The 22,687-nt window shown below is 32.9% G+C and overlaps 6 protein-coding genes and 1 non-coding gene across 7 annotated transcripts; 2 read left to right on the top strand and 5 right to left on the bottom strand.

The window, feature by feature from the left end:
• Positions 1-2,368: 2,368 nt before the first annotated feature.
• Positions 2,369-4,433, bottom strand: muc (dihydrolipoamide S-acetyltransferase muc). The gene is made up of 4 exons (XM_027343491.2): positions 4,085-4,433; positions 3,757-4,024; positions 3,167-3,696; positions 2,369-3,109 (listed from the first exon to the last, which is right to left on the bottom strand). The coding sequence occupies exons 1-4, from the start codon at positions 4,261-4,263 to the stop codon at positions 2,542-2,544; spliced, it is 1,545 nt and encodes a 514-aa protein (XP_027199292.2). The 5' UTR covers positions 4,264-4,433; the 3' UTR covers positions 2,369-2,541.
• A 105-nt stretch (positions 4,434-4,538) lies between these two features.
• On the top strand, positions 4,539-7,458 carry Suv3 (Suv3 RNA helicase). Its single transcript, XM_027343490.2, has one exon. The coding sequence runs from the start codon at positions 4,686-4,688 to the stop codon at positions 6,936-6,938; it is 2,253 nt and encodes a 750-aa protein (XP_027199291.1). The 5' UTR covers positions 4,539-4,685; the 3' UTR covers positions 6,939-7,458.
• Ctr9 (RNA polymerase-associated protein Ctr9) lies at positions 6,965-12,087 on the bottom strand. The gene is given in 3 exon segments (XM_027343489.2): positions 6,965-8,083; positions 8,351-10,567; positions 10,642-12,087. Coding segments are annotated over 3 exon segments (4,527 nt in total). The 5' UTR covers positions 11,930-12,087; the 3' UTR covers positions 6,965-7,061.
• A 461-nt stretch (positions 12,088-12,548) lies between these two features.
• LOC113793568 (retinoblastoma-like protein 1) lies at positions 12,549-17,167 on the top strand. Its single transcript, XM_075820412.1, has 7 exons — positions 12,549-13,085; positions 13,146-13,281; positions 13,339-13,536; positions 13,600-13,796; positions 13,852-14,074; positions 14,141-15,902; positions 15,976-17,167. The coding sequence occupies exons 2-7, from the start codon at positions 13,154-13,156 to the stop codon at positions 16,861-16,863; spliced, it is 3,396 nt and encodes a 1,131-aa protein (XP_075676527.1). The 5' UTR covers positions 12,549-13,085; positions 13,146-13,153; the 3' UTR covers positions 16,864-17,167.
• On the bottom strand, positions 16,008-18,784 carry LOC113793569 (protein O-linked-mannose beta-1,4-N-acetylglucosaminyltransferase 2-like). Its single transcript, XM_075820482.1, has 2 exons — positions 18,409-18,784; positions 16,008-18,352 (listed from the first exon to the last, which is right to left on the bottom strand). The coding sequence occupies exons 1-2, from the start codon at positions 18,638-18,640 to the stop codon at positions 17,175-17,177; spliced, it is 1,410 nt and encodes a 469-aa protein (XP_075676597.1). The 5' UTR covers positions 18,641-18,784; the 3' UTR covers positions 16,008-17,174.
• A 415-nt stretch (positions 18,785-19,199) lies between these two features.
• Positions 19,200-19,323, bottom strand: TRNAL-UAA (transfer RNA leucine (anticodon UAA)). The gene is made up of 2 exons: positions 19,286-19,323; positions 19,200-19,245 (listed from the first exon to the last, which is right to left on the bottom strand). It is a non-coding gene; the product is annotated as a tRNA-Leu (tRNA).
• A 389-nt stretch (positions 19,324-19,712) lies between these two features.
• Cdc45 (cell division cycle protein 45) lies at positions 19,713-21,810 on the bottom strand. The gene has a single exon (XM_027343619.2). It carries the CDS (start codon positions 21,695-21,697, stop codon positions 19,922-19,924), a length of 1,776 nt encoding a protein of 591 aa, XP_027199420.1. The 5' UTR covers positions 21,698-21,810; the 3' UTR covers positions 19,713-19,921.
• Positions 21,811-22,687: the final 877 nt, after the last annotated feature.

The raw sequence follows: 22,687 nt of genomic DNA, 5'->3' as shown, positions 1-22,687 counted from the left end.
ATATGATCGGAATGGAATAAATATTTCACAAATGAAAAAAGATTCGAATTCGATGCTATTGAATTCCCTACCTGATGAAAACTAAATGTTTATTCAAGATTTTTCGTTCAATTTAGGTTAAAATAATATTTTTATTTCTTAAAAAAATAACTTATTGAAATATAAGATTGGCATTTATTTCTGATTAGATTAATCAATATTTACCAAAAACCCATATTGATTTCATTAAAATTATAATATCTTATCTTGTAAGACAGTAGCAGCGAATAAACATTTGAAATACTGTCGTGATTTTTTTTCTTAAAAATTTTATTCAGTTTGGTTAGGCTTATTCATGTTACAATTGGTTCCTTGTTGAATTTCTTATTTTCTAAGCAATATTCACCAAACATTGTTAAATTTTGAATTACAATCATATTTGAAAATTCTTATTTTGATTATCACGAAAGTCGATGGAAAAAATTTACATTGAAAAAAACTATAGTAGGAAGTACCGTTAATTTTTTTCATAATAAATCTCGACCCTCTGAACCTTACAATGAACTTTGACCGCTATTATGAACTAGGGTCAAACACCTTCAATGAACTGTACACGGCTTGGGTCTTGACTCTTTTTTCTTTCGAAAGGCGAGTCAAGGTTATATCGTTCGAGTTCATTGTATTAGGCACGAGCATGCGGTCGGTCCAGTCCATTGACTTTTTCATTTATATTTTTAGAATGTCAATGATAGTCATCGTGTATGAATTGACCTTCACCAGTACAATCACCGCAGATAAACTTTTGACCTGAAAGATACTAGTTTTTTTTTGTTGACCACGTTCATTAACCGTGGTGGCCAATGTACGGTAAATGATTAGAACATCTTTACAACTTTACTTTTCACTATTTTAACGAATAATTTAACTTTCAAAAGTTTATATTTAAATTCATCCAATGTTCGAATATTCAATGACAAATACCAACAAATGACATTGAATTAGTAGGCCAAAAATTTGGGTAATAATGTCATCATTTCATTGATTCAAGGTAAGTTAGATTTTCATATAACCAAAAAAATTGGAAATGAAAATATATGAAGGTCTCACATCATTGTCAATGCCAAATATTTATCTAAAAAAATAAAGGAAGGACGAAGCAAGGGGTAGAAACGCGATAGCGCAAAAACCATCAGCTATAGCTTGGCTTGTGATAGCAAAAATACATCATCACAATTTTTTTGCCTTCTTCCTTTTCTGCAAAATGATTCAATGTATCTAATTCCAATTTGCAATAACGGTTTCATAGTTGTAATTGAAATTTCAATGTCAAGGTATTCTAACCATATTGACGCAGTTGCAGAAATGATAAATTCTTGCATATATCAGCTTCTGTTGTCTATATTTAAACATCATCCAAATTTTATCGATAAAGAAATTTTCTGCTTGTTGAAACCTGACACATTGGATCATGACAATATAAAATGGGCGGTGCAATCCAACAACAAAAAAAATAACGAACAAACGGATGATTCAAGGTAAATTCGAAGCCATTGCTTCTATTATATAGCATTAAAAAAAGTATGTGCTAATGGGAAGGCAATCTACATCAAAGAATTCAATGGTAACCACCATCTTTAATGTATCCATGTGCAATCCAATCAGTCTCATTTGAATAGATGATTAAAGTGCTAATGGAAGAAAATGTTGTCTGTATGGATGGCGAGGTCAATTACCCTCACAGCATACAATTTCACCTCCAATGTTATGAAAATCCTTGACAAAGTCCTTCAATCGCCCTCATACGACCTTAAATAACTTTATATTGACATTGAATATGATGATTTTTTCATTATCCTCTGATGAAAGTGGTTAGGTATAGTTCAAAATTCTTTAGGGTACCGTATTTTTAGAATAAACATCCAATAAATCTGTACAGAATATCTGTAAAGAATCGATTGTCGACCTTCATTAAAAAAAACCCTTTGATTTTCAATGATATTCAATGTAATGATGTGCTAATATCGCACACAAAAAACTCAATACTGATGATAAGGATTTCAATGTCATTTGCAGGTGTATTTATTTTTGTTTATAGCGATTGCAATGATGCAAAATGTCCCTGATATTGAAGCCTGTATAGTTTGTTTGTGTATATGCATCGATATATAGAAAGATGGATAATTTTTTCTCTTTAATCAAGAATGTTGTCATTATTATCATTGTCGTCGTCATGGCTAGAATAATAAATAATAAATATGACAATGAATTCAAAAACCTTGATTTCTCGTTCTCTCTCTTTTTATTTTGAATAACTCAAGTTTGATTTTGAATTTTTTATATTTTTACATACAGTCAGTCAGAAGTAATTGCAATAATTATTTTCTGACAGTGAAATTTTAATCAAATTTTATTGCGATATATAAAATGCAACCAGACAACAACAAAAAATTTAAATTGAAAAGAAAAGAAATCAATGATCACAACTAATTTTTCTTTAAAACAAAACAAACAATAATTTAAAATTGACTGCTAAATTCAGAATATCTGTTTTTTTTTGCTTTGTTAAAGCATCATGCTGAACGGTTTGGATATTAATTGTCGAAAATGTTTCAACCAGGTTGCACCGACAGCTCCATCAACGACACGATGATCACAGCTTAGTGTTACCGTTAATAGATTTGCTGATCGTGGTTTATTATCACTATCCGGTACTAAGCGTTTTTCAGTATTACCAACAGCCAATATACATGATTGTGGTGGATTAATGACAGCTGAAAATTCTGTTACACCAAACATGCCCAGATTTGATATGGTAAATGTACCGCCTTGAAATTCTTGTGGCTGTAGTTTACCATCACGTGCCTTTTTGGCTAAAGCTTTTACATCATTAGATATTTCAACCAGACCTTTTTTCTCGGCACCAAAAATGATTGGTGTGATTAGGCCTGAATCTGTACTGACGGCTACCGATATATCGACCGAGTTATATTGCCGTATAAATGTATCCTGCCATGATGAATTAACCGATGGTACTTTTAAGCATGCCAAAGCCGATGCTTTGATTATAAAATCATTCAATGATAGCTTAATATTTTCAGATTTGAGCATTCCATTGAGTTGTTCTCTCGCTCTGGAAATAGAGAAAAAAATTTATTAAATCTAGTGATTAAAAAAAATTTCATCATACCGAAGAAGTTCATCTACTTCGATTTCAGCTGTTAAGTAATAATGTGGTATGGTTTGTTTGGATAACATCAATCGTTTAGCAATCACTTGTCGCATATTTGTCATTGGAATATCTTCGAATGAAGACATCATCGATTGAGTCATCGTCATGGTCGATGCATCTGAAGGTGCATTCAAAACATCTTGAGCTCGAATTCGACCGCTTGGTCCACTGCCAGATAATCTTGAGAGATCGATACCTTTTTCATTGGCTATTGTTTTGGCAAGTGGGCTAGCAAATATTCGTCCTGCAGCACTTTTAAAGCTTTGACTAACAATTGGCTGTGAAGATGGCATTGAGGCTGCTGCAATAGTCGAAGATGATTTTTCCGGTATTGCATCTTTTTTTGTTGGTTGTATCGGTGATGGTGGTTGTGTTTTGGGAAGTTCATTCGCTTTTGTCGATGTTTTTTCACTGATTGATGACTCTACAGGCACATAATTGGCAAAGGCGCCAATATCGCTTTGTTCCGGTACTATTATGCACAATAGCTTTGAATCAAAAGAAGGAAAGAATGGATAACAAGTTTAAAAAAATGCAAAACGGCATACTTTTCCAATGGGAATATCTTTTGTACCAGCCGGTATCAAAATCTTTGCTAGATATCCTTCTTCAGGCGTTTCGAAACCCATTGTTGCTTTATCTGTTTCGATTTCAGCTAATAAATCTCCTTCATTTAAACGATCACCTTCTTTTTTTTCCCAGGAAACTATCGTACCCATTTCCATTGTTGGTGATAGCGCAGGCAACGCAACTTTATAATGAGAAGGTAAATTACCGGAACTTAACCTTCGTTTATTCGAAACCTGGGCATTAAATCTGAACGATATAAAAATAAAAATTATCGACATAAGCCCAAAACAACAAAGCAAAACTAACCTTTTATCAACATTATAATTCACATATGAATTTATGAATCGTATGCTGGAAAAAGATGGCGATTCGATTGTAGTATCATTTCCATTAATCTCCCAACAAGCAACAAGAACTCGATTTTTGACCAGTGGCCTTAAACAACATAAATTTCTCGAACTATTTATCAATGTCACACGAAACATTTTTGTTTTGATAGCCGAATTAGGTAATCAGCGAATCTACTTTGACAAATTTTGCTTTAAACGATGATTTAGAATCCAAAAAATAGAATAGATTATATGGAACACATGGATTTTTTTCTATTTTAAATCCCTGTTTTTAAGATTTTACATCAAAAAACTTCGGGATTCAGCTCGGGTCAAATCACATGAAAAAAAAACGACCGATTGTAGTGACATCTGATCGTGAAACTTTGTTTTAATTGATAACAATCACACATGTGATGTTTGTTGTGGCATTAAATTACATGTGATAATTGTCGATTCAAATTATTTTTGAATTATTTTAATCTTGGAATGATTTAATTGATCAAATTTTCCATCGGAAATCGATCATTTTATTTTTGTAAAAACCAGAATTTATTCTCTCTAAATTTGAATAAAAAATGCGCATTTCTCTGCGAAGTTATCTACGCAGTTTACCACAATGTCGGATAATAATGATAAACACTCCTGCCATACTATCACGAATGGTCAATGTTCGAATGATACACAGACATCACATATCGCAGCTCAACAATAGTCAAATATGTATCCGATTCTGTTCAACATCATCATCATCATCACCACCATCATTTCCATCGCCTTTGGATAATGAAACTAAAAGAAAAGACATTGATACCTTGGTACAGCCTGGTCAAGATCATTCTACACAGTTTTCCGATGAATGGGGTGATATTGGTGAAGAGATAACTGGACGAAAATTGTTGAAAGAAGAAATTATACCGTTATTGAATAAATTTCTTCAAAGGCCAACCGTTAGGCAATTGGCTGCTGAAAATGGACTTAAACCCAAATTACTGATTGAAGCGTTTTCAAGTTATCGAAAAAAAATTCTCGACTCTAAAATTCTTGATCCCGAAATCCATATTATATTGAGTGATATCCTACAAGGTAAAGGACACGTTGATGATCTATTCCCATCGTTCATCAAGCATGCCAAAACCATTTATCCTCACATTGATTGTTTGGATGATCTAAAGAAAATAAGTGACCTTCGTTTGCCACCAAATTGGTATCCACAGGCAAGAACAATGAATCGAAAATTTCATTTTCATTGTGGTCCGACGAACAGTGGTAAAACCTATAATGCTTTGAATCGATTTTTAGAATCTAAATCTGGTATCTATTGTGGTCCGCTCAAAATGCTCGCCGTCGAAGTTTATCAAAAAACCAATAATGCAGGTGTAGCATGTGATTTAATCACCGGTGAAGAACGTCGATTCGCCGATGAAAATCAGTCACCTTCCGCACACGTATCTTGTACGGTCGAAATGTCATCTTTAAATCAAATATACGAAGTGGCAATTATCGATGAAATCCAAATGGTTCGTGATCCTGAACGTGGTTGGGCTTGGACACGTGCTCTTCTCGGAATTGCTGCTGAAGAAATTCATCTTTGTGGCGAGAAAGCTGCCCTTAATCTTATCATTGAAATCTTATCAACCACTGGTGAAATTGTTCAGATTCATGAATATAAACGTCTTACTGAATTAAAGATTGAAGATAATGCTTTGGAATCGTTGGAAAATGTGCAACCTGGTGATTGTATAGTTTGTTTCAGCAAACGAGACATTTATAATGTTAGCCTTAAGCTTGAAAGAATGGGTCATAATGTGGCTACCATTTATGGAACATTGCCACCAGCAACCAAGTTACTACAGTGCAGTAAATATAATGATCCAAATGATCCATGCAATATACTTGTTGCTACCGATGCTATCGGTATGGGATTAAATCTTTCCATTCGTCGCATTATTTTCTATTCATTGATCAAACCAACATTCAACAGCAAAAATGAAAAAACATTGGATGTTATTCCGGTTAGTCAGGCATTACAAATTGCAGGTAGAGCCGGTCGATTCAACACTCAATATAATCATGGCTATGTGACTGCATATAAACCAGAAGACCTACCAATTCTCAAAGAAGTTCTTGTTTCACCGATCGAAGATATTGAAGCTGCAGGTCTACATCCCACTTTGGATCAGATTGAAATGTTCTCTTTTCTTTTGCCAAATGCTAGCCTAACGAATTTGTTAGACATTTTTGTCAGTCTGTGTAGATTGAATCCTTATTATTTTATGTGTAATATCGAATCGATCAAATTTTTGGCCGGAATTCTCGAACACATTTCATTACCATTGAGAGCTCGCTATGTATTCTGCTGTGCACCTGTGGATAACAAATCTAATTTCGTATGCGCAATGTTTCTTAAATATGCTCGTCAATATTCTAATAATCAACCAATGACAGCAAATTGGTTGTGTCAAACGCTAAAATTTCCGTTTAATCGACCAAACAATATGACCGAATTAGATCATTTGCTCAGTGTATATGATTGTCTTGATCTATATCTATGGCTAAGTTATCGATTTCCGGATATATTTTTTGATCAGGAAGCCATACGTGAAATACAACGAAAGTTGGATGAAATTATAATGGACGGTGTTTTAAATATAACGAAATTATTGCGTGCATCCAGTGGTGATCATCATCATAAAGGTCAACGTATATATAACCCACAAGCTAGATTCAAACAGATCAATATGTTGTTATCGAATAATGACAATTCATCGACTTCAAATAATAATAATAATTCGCTGAATTATAAGATATCGTCGAAAATTCATCATTAAAAATCAAATACTTCCATACACTCGTGTTGTAATTTTTAGTTTATGTTTATTAATTATTTCTATGATTCAAATATTGATGTAAAAATATAATTAAATGAAATATGAAAAAAAACAAAAAATCAATTATTTGTTTGTTTGTGATAGACCACTAATACATATCCAGCGGCCATCCGGTGTCTCTTTCCATAGGCTAACTTTATTATCGCCACCTGAAACGGCCAGAATATTACCCATGATAGACCATGATACATGCCATACAACATCATCGAATGTATTCAATACGTTATATGCCCAACCAGAACTTGATGATTCTTGATTAGCTTTAGCTAATGATTTTGTCCATATAATTACACGACGATCCTGTGAACAACTAGCAATTAATGTTTTCGGTAAACCTGTGGATGGAGCCCAAGCTACATCACGAACCCAATCGGAGTGTGCTTCCAATTTTTGTTCCTCAATCCATTTATCTTCCGATTCCGTATAAAGCCATATTTTAACCAAATTATCGCAACCACCACTAACTATACGTTTTTGTGGCGTGTAAGAAAAATTTGTTGGAGGAAAAACTGGTCCCCAACTTACAGAATTACATCCAATTGAATGCGCGTTTTGAATTTTCTTAACATCCCAAACGTTGCTGTCAACGTTGCAGCTAAGAACCGAGATAGAACCATCTGAAGATCCAGCAGCCAATATCAATCCAAGTTCATGTGGTGCCCAACAAACAGAATTGACGCTTGAATCATGATTATTTGTTTCATATAACTTTTCCCATTGATTCGTTGATGTCTCCTTCCAAATGATGACTTTTTTATCGTACGAACATGAGGCAAGTAGATTTTCATATTTCGGATGAGCCCAGGCCAATTGCCATACTGGACCTTCATGTCCACACAATTTAGCCAATTGTTTATATTGATTATTAGTTATTTCGAATATTTTGACACTTTTATCCGATGAACATGTGGCCAATCGTGTCCCATAATAATCCATCTGTGCATCATGAATCATATCTTCATGGGAAGTATCCACTTGTGTCTGTAGCGTAACCATTTTGGCATCCTCTTTGTTAAAAGTATTCATCATGATAATAAAAAACTAAAATAATGGATCAAAATTTCCAGATAATCAATGCCGCGTCAATTTTTGCAATAAACATGAAAAGTGTTGATGATTTCATAAGCTATTTAAACACAATAGGCTATATTAATCCAAATAGATTTTCGAAATTTAATTCATTATTTCAGAGAATTTAAAAAAAGAGAATTTACAAAATAAAATTTCAAAATGGGAGGAATTTACATAAAATAGTCATATTAAATATATCAAGTTGAAGAAAAAAAAATTCTTTTAGTCACTATCATCATCATTGACATTGGCATGATTGTTGTCATTTTCATCATCTTCATCATTCGAACGAGCTATCGGACTTCGTTCGACTTCTGAATCGGAACCTCTATTTTTCGAGCTCGATTCATCCGAATCTTCATCATCGTCAAACGATTTTTTAGGAGTAGTTTGATGATTATTATTTTCATCTTCATCATTTTCATCATCATCATCAGATAAGATTTTCTTTTTCTTTGGTTCCGGCTCATCATCGCTATCCGAATTATTATTATCAACATTCGATTCTGATGATGAATCATTTTGGATGCGTTTTCTTTTGTTTTTAGATTGTTTTACTATTTCATCATCATTATCATTTGAATAAACATCTGATTGATTATCATCATCACTTGAAACTCTTGTTTTTCCAACAACATCTTCGTCACTGTCACTGTCGAACATGTTTTGCGTTAAAGTTCCAGCGCTTGGATCAATATTTGCTTCTTGTTCATCACTTGATGATGAATCCGATGAATTAATAAAAGCTTTCGATTTGAATTTACCAGGTACTTCCTTATCGACTTGTCGAGATTTTGTAGAATGTCGTTTTTTATTTGATTCTTTTCGAGCTCGTTTTCGTTCTTCACGCCTTTTGGCTCGTTCTTCATCATTAACTTCGCCGGCTCCATCCGAATCGGAATCACCACTGCTAGTTCTTTTTTTCTTTCGACGTCGTCTTTCTTTATCACCATCTGAAATAGCTCGTTTTTTCTTTATCGGTCTATCAGGTCGATTTTCGATATTACTTGATGAATCAGTGACAAATCCATCTTCATCATTAGCAACCGATTTACGACCACGAGCCTTTTTCGGCTTATCTTCAGGCGCATCCTGAAAAATTAATATATTTTTTGTTTTTTCAACATATTCTTGTCGTTTGAGAATCAATTCCTGTGCTTGTTTAATCTTTTCTTCTTCACGGACTCGTTGCTCTTCCATCAATTTTTTTCGTAATTCTTCACGTTCAAGTTCTTGCTTACGGCGAATCTCTTGTTCTTGTTCATCCATTGTTCGGGCTCGCATTACATGATATTGTGCTTGTTGTAATAAATCTTGACATCGTTGTTCTTCGATCGAACACCAAGCTAAATCAAATTTACTTTTATCGCCATTAGTTTTCAAATATGTAAAATATTTAAATGCCAGTCCTAATTCGTGAACAGCCTGTAAAACTGTTCGCAACGAGCTTTTTGTATCTTCTAAAACTGAAGCAGCCAATTTTTGTAGGACCAATGCCAAATTGAACAAAATCAAGGTATCATTGGGCAATACACGGCGAATTTTCAACAAAATATTCTTACATTGACGCATTTTACCCCATTTGTAATAGGCTCGGGCAATGTACAACATAATATCGACATTTGTACTCTGAAAAAATCTTTTATGACAATTTTCATACATTTGAATTGCGCTCACATATTGTTTTAATTCAACATAAATATGCGCAATATTGATCCAAACATCAGAAAAATCTGCTGTTGATTCACGAACTTGTGAGAATACATCTCTTGCTTCATTTGTATAACCTTTATGAGCCAAAACACAACCAATACCATTGGCTGCATAAATATTTTTGGGATCGATTTTCAATGCTTGCCTATACATTTGAATGGCACGATCTTGATGACGTCGTTCTTTTTCTTTATCTTTAGTAGGCTGATATAATGTTTGTAACCAAACATTACCCAGTGCAACGATTGAATACGTGTCTTGAGCCGTAGCTTCTTGATGCAGAATACGTTCAAATTTTTTCTGTCCAGGTCCGTATTCTTGTTTGGCCAGATGAAGATTGCCAATCAATGACCAGGCATCTGGATGATCTTTTTCTACTTGCAATGCTTCTTTGAACCAATCACTAGCTTCATAGATTTGACCTAAATCTCTAGCCATACAGCCTAATCGTAGGTAACAATCAACATAATTAGGATGTTCACGTAGTATATTCTTATAGATTTGTTCAGCTTTATTATACTCGTGAATCGCTTCATATAATCTTCCTAGATTATAATTGATGGTCACTTGAATTAATTTAAGATAATGTTCTTCGATTTGTAATTCTTCTTGACATCGTTTTAGAGCACTTTCATAATATTCTGCAGATTCTTTATAATTTCCCAAACGAAAATATAATGCGGCAACATTGTTATAAATTTCTGCAGGTATTTCCAAATTATTATCGTTATGATCGGCAATTTCACGAAATATTTTTATTGCATTCTGATAGCAATTCAGTGCGCCTATTCAAGTTACAAGGATGAAAGCAAATAACATTTTTGAAAATGGTCATTCATTTTATTTTGAAAAAACTTACCTTGTAGATCTGATTGTTCGAGTAACTGTGCTAGTTCAATCCAAACTTCAACATCTTCAGGATGTTGATCGATAACTTTTTTCAAAAATTCCCGGGCTTTATCACGCTTTTCTCCATCGCCAGATTGAGCATAAAGAGAGCCAAGTATTTTCATCGTTTCATAATTGTTTGGGAAAAATTTCAAAACCTTATCAAAACAAGATGATGCGTTATCCAAATCACCACGATATATGTACATTTGTCCGAGGCCATAAAATGGTAATACAAATGACGGTGATGCAAATTGTGTAGCCTGATAATAGTACTGAAAGCCTTGATCATAATCACCTTGAATGTGAAATTTTCTAGCCAATTGATAACAACTTTCAGCACGCATAGGTTCATTTTCGGTATTATAAAAAGCATGTAATGCTAAATGTTGAACTTTGGCGTAATCTTTTTTAAAGAAGAAATGATCAGCCAGATGATTCAATACCATTGGATGAGTTTGATCAATCGAATAAGCTTTTGATAACATTTGTACGCCATTTCGAATGGAATCAGGTGTCTTTTTATTCAATTCCATTATGGCCAATGCAACCAATGCACCAACACATTGAGAATCCAACTGAAGGGCACGTTCGAATGCCAATTTAGCTTTTTCCATTTGGTTCAATTTATAGAAACAATGTCCGATTCCAAGACGAACATTTGCTGGACAATCCGGCTTAACTCGTAAACATTTGCGATAAAAAGTCAAAGCTGTTTTGTAGTCTTTTTTGTTGAAATTAATACAGGCTTTGCCTAATAATGACGGTATATTGTTGGGATATTGATTCAGAACAAATGTAAATTGTGCATCGGCTTGATCAATTTTTTCAGCTTCGGCTAAACAGAAATGAGCGCGGCCAACCAAATGATTCGGATCATACATTACAATTTTGTCAGCATTAGTATACAATACGGTCGCTTTCGTATAAAGTTCTCGTTTTCTTTCACGATTCTTTTCTTTATTACCTTTGGCGACATAATAAGCGGCCAAAGTATCTAACGCTTTCATCTGATCACGCTCATAATCTTTATAGCTTAATGATGCTTCTGTACGAGAATATTCAAGAATCTGAACAAAATCATCTTCTTTTTTTTGTTTATAATAAGCGAGAGCCAATTGAATCCAGATATTCAAAGGTGGTGATTCAGATTGAAGAATTTGTAGTACTTCTTTTGTATCGGGAAGATTATCGAGATCAAGCTCAATAACTTCATCTGCCGATTCTTTCAATGGAATTTCAATTGTATGACGAGCCATGTCAATTAGTGATGATTTATGATAACGAAACTTCCAAATATATAACACGGATTAGAATTTCAATTGAATTGACATAATTCGAAATTGGTAAATAAAAAAGTTAATCAATTCTCCAGCCGAAAGTAAGGTGACATGCGATTGTCAAAAAATTAGCACCGAGCAAGTAATCACAAACATTAAGAATTGACTTGTTACGTATGAATTTGCTTTCTGTCAAGTTTGTACGTCTAGCAATTTCATATCGATGAGCTGGAAATTTGTTACAATGTAATTTCAAGAAATTTCAAAATTCGGGATCAATCAGAATTTCATTTGCATGATTATGATAGGAATTATTTGAATTTTCAAAGCGAAAAATTTCATTATCTTTAATTTTAAAAAGTTCTATCTAAAATCACGTCCTCTATGAACATTACAGAATTTACATTTTTCGCGCCAATATGTCATTGAAAATAATGTTGGCCACGCCTATTTAAATGTGGCAAAACATTTAAATTGTATCAAAAACGATATACGGAAGGCGTGTTTCGAATTGAATTCAAAATTCTTGGTGAGTAATCGCGTGCGCAAAACGTACTGATTTTAATTTTGCAGAAGACATAGTGAGAGAAAAAAGAGCGAAATAGAAGCACAGAAAAAATGAATGCCTTGTGGTAAGCAACTTACCCGAATGTTATCCTGATGCTGATGTTGCTAATGCCAAATTGTCGTCTTTTGTAAAAATTCTTAATGGCTATGCCGCCGTCGCCTCCCCATCACCGATGGAATTGCATACGATTCATTAAAAAACATTGATTTACATAATTATATTATCATCATTATTACCTCTTTTTTTTTGTTGCTGTATTGTGACTCAATTTTGTATATGTGTACAATATAGTCTTTGTGACATATTACCACTGTTTTGTCGGTTTTAACAACTATACTTTAGGTCAAGAATTTTGTTGTTCTTACTATCATCGTTATATAATCGTCAAATTCGTTTTTTCGCTTCATTGACAATTGCATAAACATGGATTCAGATGACCAATACGATGAAGAAGAATTACATTCTTTTTGTTGACTGAGATACGCTCCAATTTGAATTTGGACAGTGAAACATTGGAAGAATCATGGAAATCTTTTCGTTCCATCAGTGTCAAATATATTCTTGAAGTAAGAATTCAGAATTATTCAATGATTTTATTGATTATTTATTTTCATTCTTTAAAAAGGGGTGATAAGATGGATTGGCTTGCTTGTGCATTGTACATATCTTGTCGAAAATGTACTACACAAATGGGTCGTGGACAAGCTCGTATCGAAGGCAATATGGTCTCTTTGACGCGCATTCTTCGTTCCTGTAATATCAGGTTGTTATAATACTCTATTTTTTTTATTTTCACACTGACTTACTGTTTTTTCAATAGTCTTGTGCGGTTCTTTAACAAGATTAAAAATTGGATCGACATGGCTGGTTCTTCCGTTGATTTAAGAAAAAAAATAGAACAAATTGAAAAAAATTTCAATGTCACATCGGTTATATTCAAAAAATATAAGCCGATATTTGAAGAAGTGTTCAAATGTCCTATCCCTCCGTGTAGATTCAGCCCGAAAATTCGTAAAATGTAAGCTAAATACAATTGAGTTTCTGAATCATTTGGTAACGTTTTTTTTCATCGAAAAATTAGTCGCAAGCAACCATTAAATTCAATGGATATTTTTACGTTTTGTTGGACATTATTCGTCTTTGTCAAATCTCGTTTCTCCAAAATCGGAGATCACTTGGTCAACTCTTATCATTTACTACTTGTTTGTATTGATTATTGTTTCTCATCGGTGCTCTCATTTGACAATTATCGTGATATTGTCAACACGAATTTTTATGGTAAATATCCATATGGATAAGTTCGTTGAAAGAAATTAATTAGTTCCTTTAACAGATAAGTTAACAAAAGAGTTTAAAAATGATCTTCGATCATTGAACAACGATGAACGCATTTCTATCATAGATACTCTTTGTGAAAAATTCAATGGCATCCCTGTCGAAGTCAAGCATATTCGACAACATTGGTTTAAATCTTTGCTAAATAAATTGATTGACAACAATAATCTTCGAAAACGAACTAATGGTATCATCGATAACGATGCTATTGATTTTAACTAGTAAGTATTTAATCAGGCTTAAAGTCAATTGAAATTAATTTTTTTGTTTTCATTCATTTATCACAGCAAATACATTAAAAAAGAGTACGAAGATTTTGTTCTGACTGTCGGGGATTTCGATGAATGTATCTTTCTAAATGAGGCGGCGAGCAAAGAGCTTGGAACTGCAGAACTTCAATCCCAATTTGAGATAGATGAAAAATTGTTTCAGCAGCAGCAACAAGTATCGTATGATAATAATTCAAATGGAACATTGGGTCTAGCAACACCGTTAAGCTCCAAACAGTATCTTGATTCAAGAACGCCAGTCAAGCAAGTATTGACTCCAATATCGGCCGCAACAACATCAATTAGTCGGTTGCATTCTATATTGAAGAATCATACAAATGAACCAAGCAAAGATTTGGTACGAATCTTCGAAAAGTGTGACAAAGATCCGCAAACAAAAATCAAGGACATCATCAAAAGAATGGGAGATATATTTTCCGAAGCTTACGCTAAAAGTAATCAAGATCAATCAATCATTCGTTCGAATGAAGAATTTCAATGCATTATGACGTCTGGACATGAATTCGCCAACAAACGTCGTGTTTTTGCTGAGACATTTTTCTATTATATATTCGAAAAAATTTTAAAAGGTGAATTATCGAAACGTATACCTCAATCAAATTTATCGCAGTCATTGTCGAAAATTGTATCGTCAGATATATTGATTCGTTCATTGTACGCCTGTTCATTGGAGATAATTCTTTTCTCTTATAACATTTGTAACCGAGTGTTTCCATGGATTTTGCAGATTTATGATGACCATCCACAACTTAAAATTCCACCATTTTTTTTCTATAAAGTTATCGAACCAATCATCCGTGAAGAACTTGGACTATCGCGTGATATTGTGAAACATTTGAATACGATTGAGGAACAAATTCTTGATTGCCTTGCATGGACAAAAGATTCTCCTTTATGGGTTTTGCTATCAAAAACTTCTTCTCCTACTTCCGCCGAAGTTTCTTTGGATTTTTTCAACAACAATCAAGATGGCCGTGAAAACTCTGCACCGTTCATGAAATCGCCGGTTATTCGTTCGGACACAAATAATTTAACGAATGTTATTTATAGTGGTTTTCCAGGAGGAAATGTTAAACGGAAATTATTCACTAACAACAATGCCGACGCTTCAAAAAATATAACACCACAGACTCCGGTGTGTCAAGATGTATCGGTTATACGTTCGACAAAATCGATTATTCAAACAAGTACTCCGGTCAAACAAGAAAGCGATGAATGCCTAGTTCCCAGCCCCAAGTCTACAATATTGTCCACACCAGTCAGCAAAAATCAACGCAATTCTCAAATTGCACTGTTCTTTCGTAAAGTTTATTCACTAGCATCACATCGATTGCAAGATCTATTTAAAAGATTACAAATAACATCTGATGAGGTTAAACGCAAAATATGGACTTGTTTCGAAAATGCTATACAAGCGCATACTTATCTAATGTGTGATCATCATCTGGATCAGATAATAATGTGTTGCATCTATGCTGTAGCCCGAATCAATATTAACAGCGAGTGTACCATTACATTTGCTAATATAATAGATAAATATCGACTTCAACCACAAGGTTCTAGTATTGTATATCGAAATGTTTTGCTAACAGTTGCGAAAAAACTTGATTCTATTGTTGAACATCAGCAATCGGAAACGACTGCTTCCAGCTCGCCTGAAACGAATGAAAAATTCGGTTCTGTAATCGACTTTTATAATAAAATCTTTGTACCAAATCTCACATCATCTTACATATTGCAATTCTCTTCTGAAGAAAAGGTAGGCTAACTTGTTTTTCTTGAATATTTATTTCTTTTTTTCCATTTCGCAAACTAATCTCTTTTTTCTACAGAATCCGAATGTAAAATTGTCACCAATGCCTCGAAATAAATTCGCTTCATCCAACATTCAATCGCCATTGCGTTGCGTTCCAAATTACCCGGTTTTTGTATCACCATTACGTCAATCTACATACGTGTCCCCAAGCAAAAATATTACCTATCGTTTCCAAAATAATTTGACTACAAGTAAAGATTTGGAACAGATCAACAATATGATGAAATTAAGCACTGCTGCTCATAATAATCCTCATATGTTGACAATGCCAAGTAGCAGCCTTGGTAATCATAATAGCCATCATCGTGATATGAAAGCATCGATTGCGACCGCAATGATTTCTATGTCTTCACTCGGTGGTGCCAAACGAAGCGTTTCAAAACGGATTCTGCAAGATGATAATGAAAACGGTGGTAATGTTAGTGCATCGCCAAAAAAAATACCTCGTAGAATCAATCTTAAGATTCATGAAATCTTTTCTGAGCGACAAATAATAAGTGGATCCTCATCTGCCAATGCAAGTACTAGTGTTAGTGGTGATGAATCTAACGATTCGATTCAATTCAATAATCCAAGCGCTAATGGTAATATGAACATATTAGCTCCTAAGATGGAAATCAGTAATAAAGCGGATGGTCATCATCATCAAAAATCTTCACGCCCTATATTTGGAAACGAAGATCACACATCGATTTCGCAAATCGAATCACCAATCGTTCAGTCATTTCCAAAGCATCAGCCAATTTCACAGCCAGTCGTCGCACAAATCATTCAACAGCAATCAAATGGCGATATGGAATCGACTGCTGCTACCGCGGCCATCGTTCATCATCAAAATGTTATTGTTCCAGTGACGACCATCACCAGCAATCTGATTCGAGCTGATCATGATATCATTTGTTAAATTTTAATTAAGTTTTTTGGATAATCGCATTTTTTAAATCAACCTCATCATTATTTACACATTTCGGTAGACAATGAATCCAATCCAAATTTTTCAAATATGATTTCAGGTTTTTTATTTTTATTTTTTCGTGAGTAGTTTTTAATATTATCTTATTCATTATTCAAACATTGAATACATATAGAATCGCATAAACACATGTTATCATATTTACATTATGACATTAAAATACTAATGTAATTGTATTTCAAATACGACATTGTCGAAAATTCGAAAAAAATTATATCATTTTTTTGTTCGTTAATTTTTTTTTATGTACTACCATCATCATTTTGACAACAAAACAATGGTCGTCGATTAAAATGACTTTTGATTATACCGTTTTCACTTTTATTGCGATTAAGTTTTATTTTAATCCATACATGAAAACAATGAAAACTATTTTCATTGTAATTCAATTCAAACCAAGTGTTGCTTGTATGATAAACGTTATGTTGTACAGGCTGTTTAAGATCAGTATCATTTTCTTTTTGTATGATTACTTCGTAATGGTATTGTCGCTGAGATTCATGTTTTTGTTGTTGTTCTATGATGAATGGCAAGTTCCAAGGCGGATCCCATTCAATTTTTATTCTGTCAATGTCTTCATCATTTTTTATGCTAATAAACTGACAACGAAGATTTTGCACTTCGCCAAAATTCCAAAATTGGTGATTATGATTTAATAATGATAATGATGATGAATGATGATGTTGATCAGTCGTCATTTTCATTTCGTCGAGAAATCTATTGAATATATTTATATCAACAATAGTATCCTGATAGATTCGATATAACCATCCTAAATGGTCACAACATAAAAATGGTTCAAGAGGTTCATCAATCGATTTTTGAATGGAATTCTTTTGTTCTTCGGTTAGATGCGATAATCCATGTACGTTTTCGTTGGGAAAACGTGTATTAGCGCGAATCGGATTCGTCCAGGCCGAATATCTATATCCCAATATCGATTCAGCAAATGTTCGATATATGGTTGAACGTTCGGCTTCAATGCCATATGGAAATAACTCTATCACCTCAATTTGATTGTTAGCTGGTGGTTTAATGAACAAGGCCAATATTTGTTCAGAGCCATGCATTGCAACAAATTTTTCAGCACACATCACTCTGTTGATCAATTGTTTCAATTCTATAAAATTATCGATTTTATCACGTGATACAAGAATAACATCAAGATTGTTGCTAAATTTCTTCGAAATATATCGTGAAAATTCATTGAGATTTAGGATTCGACGATTTTCTTCACGTGCAATAAGTACAATATTTCGTCGAGGACAATCAATTCGATCTAATCTCATCAGTGAAAACAGTTTTTCACGTAATTCATTAACTTGTATTTGCATGTAACGATATTCTTCTGGTTTTCTTGGTATAGGTGATTGTGGTCGCTTAAATCCATATTGATACCAAACAGTTGATGTAGATAGACCTAAAACAAAATAAAATTATAAAAAATTAAAAGCAATTGAAGTATGTTGTTCTAACCTAGATAAGCATTTTGAAAACAGATTACGGATTCAGAAGTAAATTCATTTTGTGAAAATACTCGTTTTGCCAATTGTTTGAAGAAAGGATGGCCTATTAATAGGGGCCAATGATCATTAAAAAATAATATATCAATCTTATTGGTTCCAATTTGTTCTCGAATGGTAGCCTGTAATGGCAAGATATCATCGTGTATTAAATGAAGTAAATTATCCGGTTTAAAACGACTCATAATCAATGTATGTCCAGGAATCCAATAGAATTGAGATCCATTTCTTAGATCTTCTCTACGTTCGAATGGTATAGTAGCTAGATATTTTATCAAAAATCTATTATGATCCCAAACGGCAGATAAACGACCAAAAAATATCGTATGATTTGTAATGAATAAAGATGGTGGATAAAAAATGGAAGAATTTGAATCAAATAGAAGAAAATATTCATTCGAATTGGTTCGATAACACAGCGTTTCAAATCGACAGTATTTCTCTTCATCGGGATTCGATGATGAACACCATATTGAGCTTGGCCTAAAAATTTATTATCGCATCAACGATTAAAAATTTTGAAAAATAAAAAAAAATAAAAATTTACTAGAACTAGGCGAAAGATGGCGCTGATCAATGGAAACATTTTCAATTTGTTTAAATTGTCATTTTTTGATTGTTTCCGATCGAAAGTTACCGAGAGAAAAAAAACAAAATCATTGAGATTTATAAACGCGAAAAAAATAATTAAAAGCCAACATTTATGAAGTAAAAAAAATTGAATTCAAAAAAAAATATATATATTGCCAAGAGTGGGGTTTGAACCCACGCCCTCCTTAGAGGATCAGATATCCTACAGATTTCATGGGTTAACCCATACAACCGGAAATCTTAAGTCTGACGTCTTAGACCACTCGACCATCTTGGCACGCCCATGGTTTATAATGTTTAGATTTTAATTTTCAAACAATTTCTATTAATAGAATCATCGTAATTGTTAACATATTAAACTATCATATCAAATAAAATGGATTGCTACCTTATGTACTTCATTTGAATAGAAATTTATTAATAAATTAACAGATTTACATCAATCATTGATTAATTTTAGGCTTAAATTAAAAAAAAAATAGTCGACAAATGACATTCTTGCAACAAAATTAAATTCATCAAACTCACGGTACAAATTTTAATGATGTTTTTTCAACAATGACATTTCATCAAATTCAGTTCGATACATTTTAAATAATTCTTCAATGGTCTGTCGAATGAAATCATGTTTGTTTACGATTAATGCAATAAAAAGAGCAAAAAAAGTGATAAAAATTGTTGCTTTATTCGGCATTTTTTACATTTCATTATCATTATGATTAGATCAAGTATTAATTTATGGTGATTTAACTGTCAAACATGAATAGAATCCAAAATAAAAATCGGCGCGACTATAAAATGTTTATGTTTATGTAACAAATTCTATGAACAGTAAGAATTGTTTGTCTGTATAGAATTTCAGAATTAAAAATTTTTTAATGGGATGATTCAAGTAAAAGAGAAAGTTCATGAAGGAAATTATGGGCATCTTTATAGGTGATATAGGCAATATCTGGATCAATAATACTTTCTTCGTATGACCAGCTATCAGTGATGGTAGTCATTCTTTTTGAGGTGGTCAAAAATGCTTGACGATAAAATGTTCGACATTCTTTCAATGCTAATAACGGTGATACACCACAAATCAGACCCATTCCAGGCCTTTCAGGATCCGGTGTAACTAAAACCAATGGCATTCGAATTGCTCTTTGAGATTTACTATTAAAGGAAGCGTATGCGCTTAACGTATAAATGGTCAACGCTTTTAAACAGCCTGGATGACAAAAAAGATTTGCATCTGGTGTACTTTCCGGTATGATCACATACCATAAAACATTATTCATCATGGTCATTAAATGTGCATCAATGATTAGTTGTACTTGTTTGACAATGGCTGATAGCTGTACTTTTGCCAAACCAATACCGGTATCGATCAAATCCTGATTGCTCCAAGTTAGAGAATCGAATGAATCGAAAAATTTTTGATTATAACTTTTATCTCGACCAGGAGCCTCTAATAAGGCTCTTGATGCCATGGCTAAATCTGGTGCACTGAATTTTTGTCTTATACCACGAAAGCCAACAAAATTATAGCAGATTAATTTCGGCAAATTGTATTTGACTTTTTTTTCATCAAATTCTGATTTAAGTTTTTGTCGTAAATCGAGATCCATGGATTGAAATTTTTGCTTACATTGATTTAATGGTAAACCAAGTTCGGCTAAAAATGTATGTAAACGTTTATGTCCTTTGAGTTTCCAGATTTTAAAACCACATGATGTGTACATTGTATGGCAAAGACTTTCGTACAATGACCATTCACGATATAATTTTAGATTTAAATCTTTTTCATATGAAATGTTTAGATGATTAGTTGTCGTAACTAATTCGGATTGCTGTTGATTACCCGGTTGAGCATCACGATTAATATTCAAAACAAAGCCACGATCTGAACGAATATTTCGTAAACGTTGCATCGAATCGGATAGATAGCCCATTTCTTTTTTCATCAAATCACTTGGTAATTTATAAGTATTTTGTTTATCAGTAACAGATAATATGACCAACCATAATAATTCGTTTGAATCTTTTCCCAATTTCCATGCTAAATCAAAAAATATCATGGCTGTTGAATATGAATAGTGAGAATTTTCTTCATATTCATTCATCAATTGTACACGTTTAGCTTCGAATTTTTTGAATGCATTTCGTTTACGTAATTGTTCGAGTGAAAGTTGACGAACATCAACATCATCATCATCGTCATCGAGATCTGAATCCCAGAATAATTCTTCATATTTTGGAATTTTTCGAAATTCATCTTCAATATTATTTAGACCGGTTATTGAACAAAGAACAAGTACATCTTTTTCACTATAAACATTATGAACATTCAATGGTCGATGACAATCGGCGATGAAAATCTGTGCATCATTTTCGGGCATCAAAACATCGATTACATCAACAGTAGCACCTAAATTAATCATTAAAATGAATTTAATACCGATACGACGTTCTTGATAGGCACGTTGAAGTTCTGTACGTGTCCGAATTGGTACAATCGTATATGGAATATGATCACATTCAAATATATATCGAACAATTTTAGCCGCTGCAATTGAATCCAAATCATGGCTAACTAATACTAATACATGTGAACGATTTTGTAATAATGTTTCGTAAAAATCTTTACGATTATCACTAATTAACATTTTTTCAAAAAAATAAATAATGACCACAGAAAAAATTGATAATAATTCAAAACAAAACAAAAAAAAAATATTTTTAAAACATTATGTTCGAGACAATGCAAACATGCAACAGCTGTGGTGGCGCTTGTCACACACAAAAAAAAACATAAGCAAAAAGGCGCCAAACATCATAGCACATGCGTTGTTCGAACAAAAAAAAAGGCAAACGACCGAGCGAAAAATTTAAATAAAAAAAATTTAAATTTTTTCACAAATGGAAAAAAAATTTCATCATGAATTTCTTCTTATTAAGAATTTCATCGATATTATGTAACAACGGCGATAATAATAATAATAATAAAATTTCAGTTTTATTTCAAATCATTGATGTTTCCCACGATCTATGGATTCGATTTGAATTAGGATTTTTGACTAATTTTAAGAATGAAAGAAACAAAAAGAAGAGAAATTCTAAATTAAGTGCAATAAATGACCATCGTTATCAATCCTTTTCTCTTATGTCTGCCAATGTTTTTTTTATGAGCGATGAAATTTTTCATTACATTCTAAAGCGTGAACAAACAAAACAAACAAAATTCGTGTCAAATGATAACCATTATTACAACGATGAAGGTCATTGAGTAAAGAAAAAAAATCATGATGATTAGGATAATTAAAAAAAAAAATTGAAAGCCAACCAAAATTAGCAATTAATTTTCAATTTTTGTTTGATTGTCAATGGACACGCAATACGCCGAATAAAAAAAAATTCGAATCGGAAATTTTTCATTTACAAATATATGCATAATATTTGTATGACATCATCATCATCATCATTTGTGTAACGCCTCGAATCGGTTTTATAATCTCCGGTGTGTTGTGTTTGTCCAACCAGGTCGTAATCATTATCATCATCATCGGTCATATAAAATTATAATTACAATCAACAACCGGAAATGAATTTTTTCTTCTTCTTAATCTTCATTAGAAACATTTATAGAAGAAATTTTA

The sequence above is a fragment of the Dermatophagoides pteronyssinus genome, unplaced genomic scaffold (genome assembly GCF_027571235.1).
Source record: "Dermatophagoides pteronyssinus isolate colony J.1.1.1.1 unplaced genomic scaffold, Derpt_VIB-CSIC_2022.12 sq0001, whole genome shotgun sequence".
In the NCBI taxonomy this organism is placed as follows: domain Eukaryota; kingdom Metazoa; phylum Arthropoda; class Arachnida; order Sarcoptiformes; family Pyroglyphidae; genus Dermatophagoides; species Dermatophagoides pteronyssinus.
This window is presented reverse-complemented; position numbering and strand designations above follow the sequence as displayed.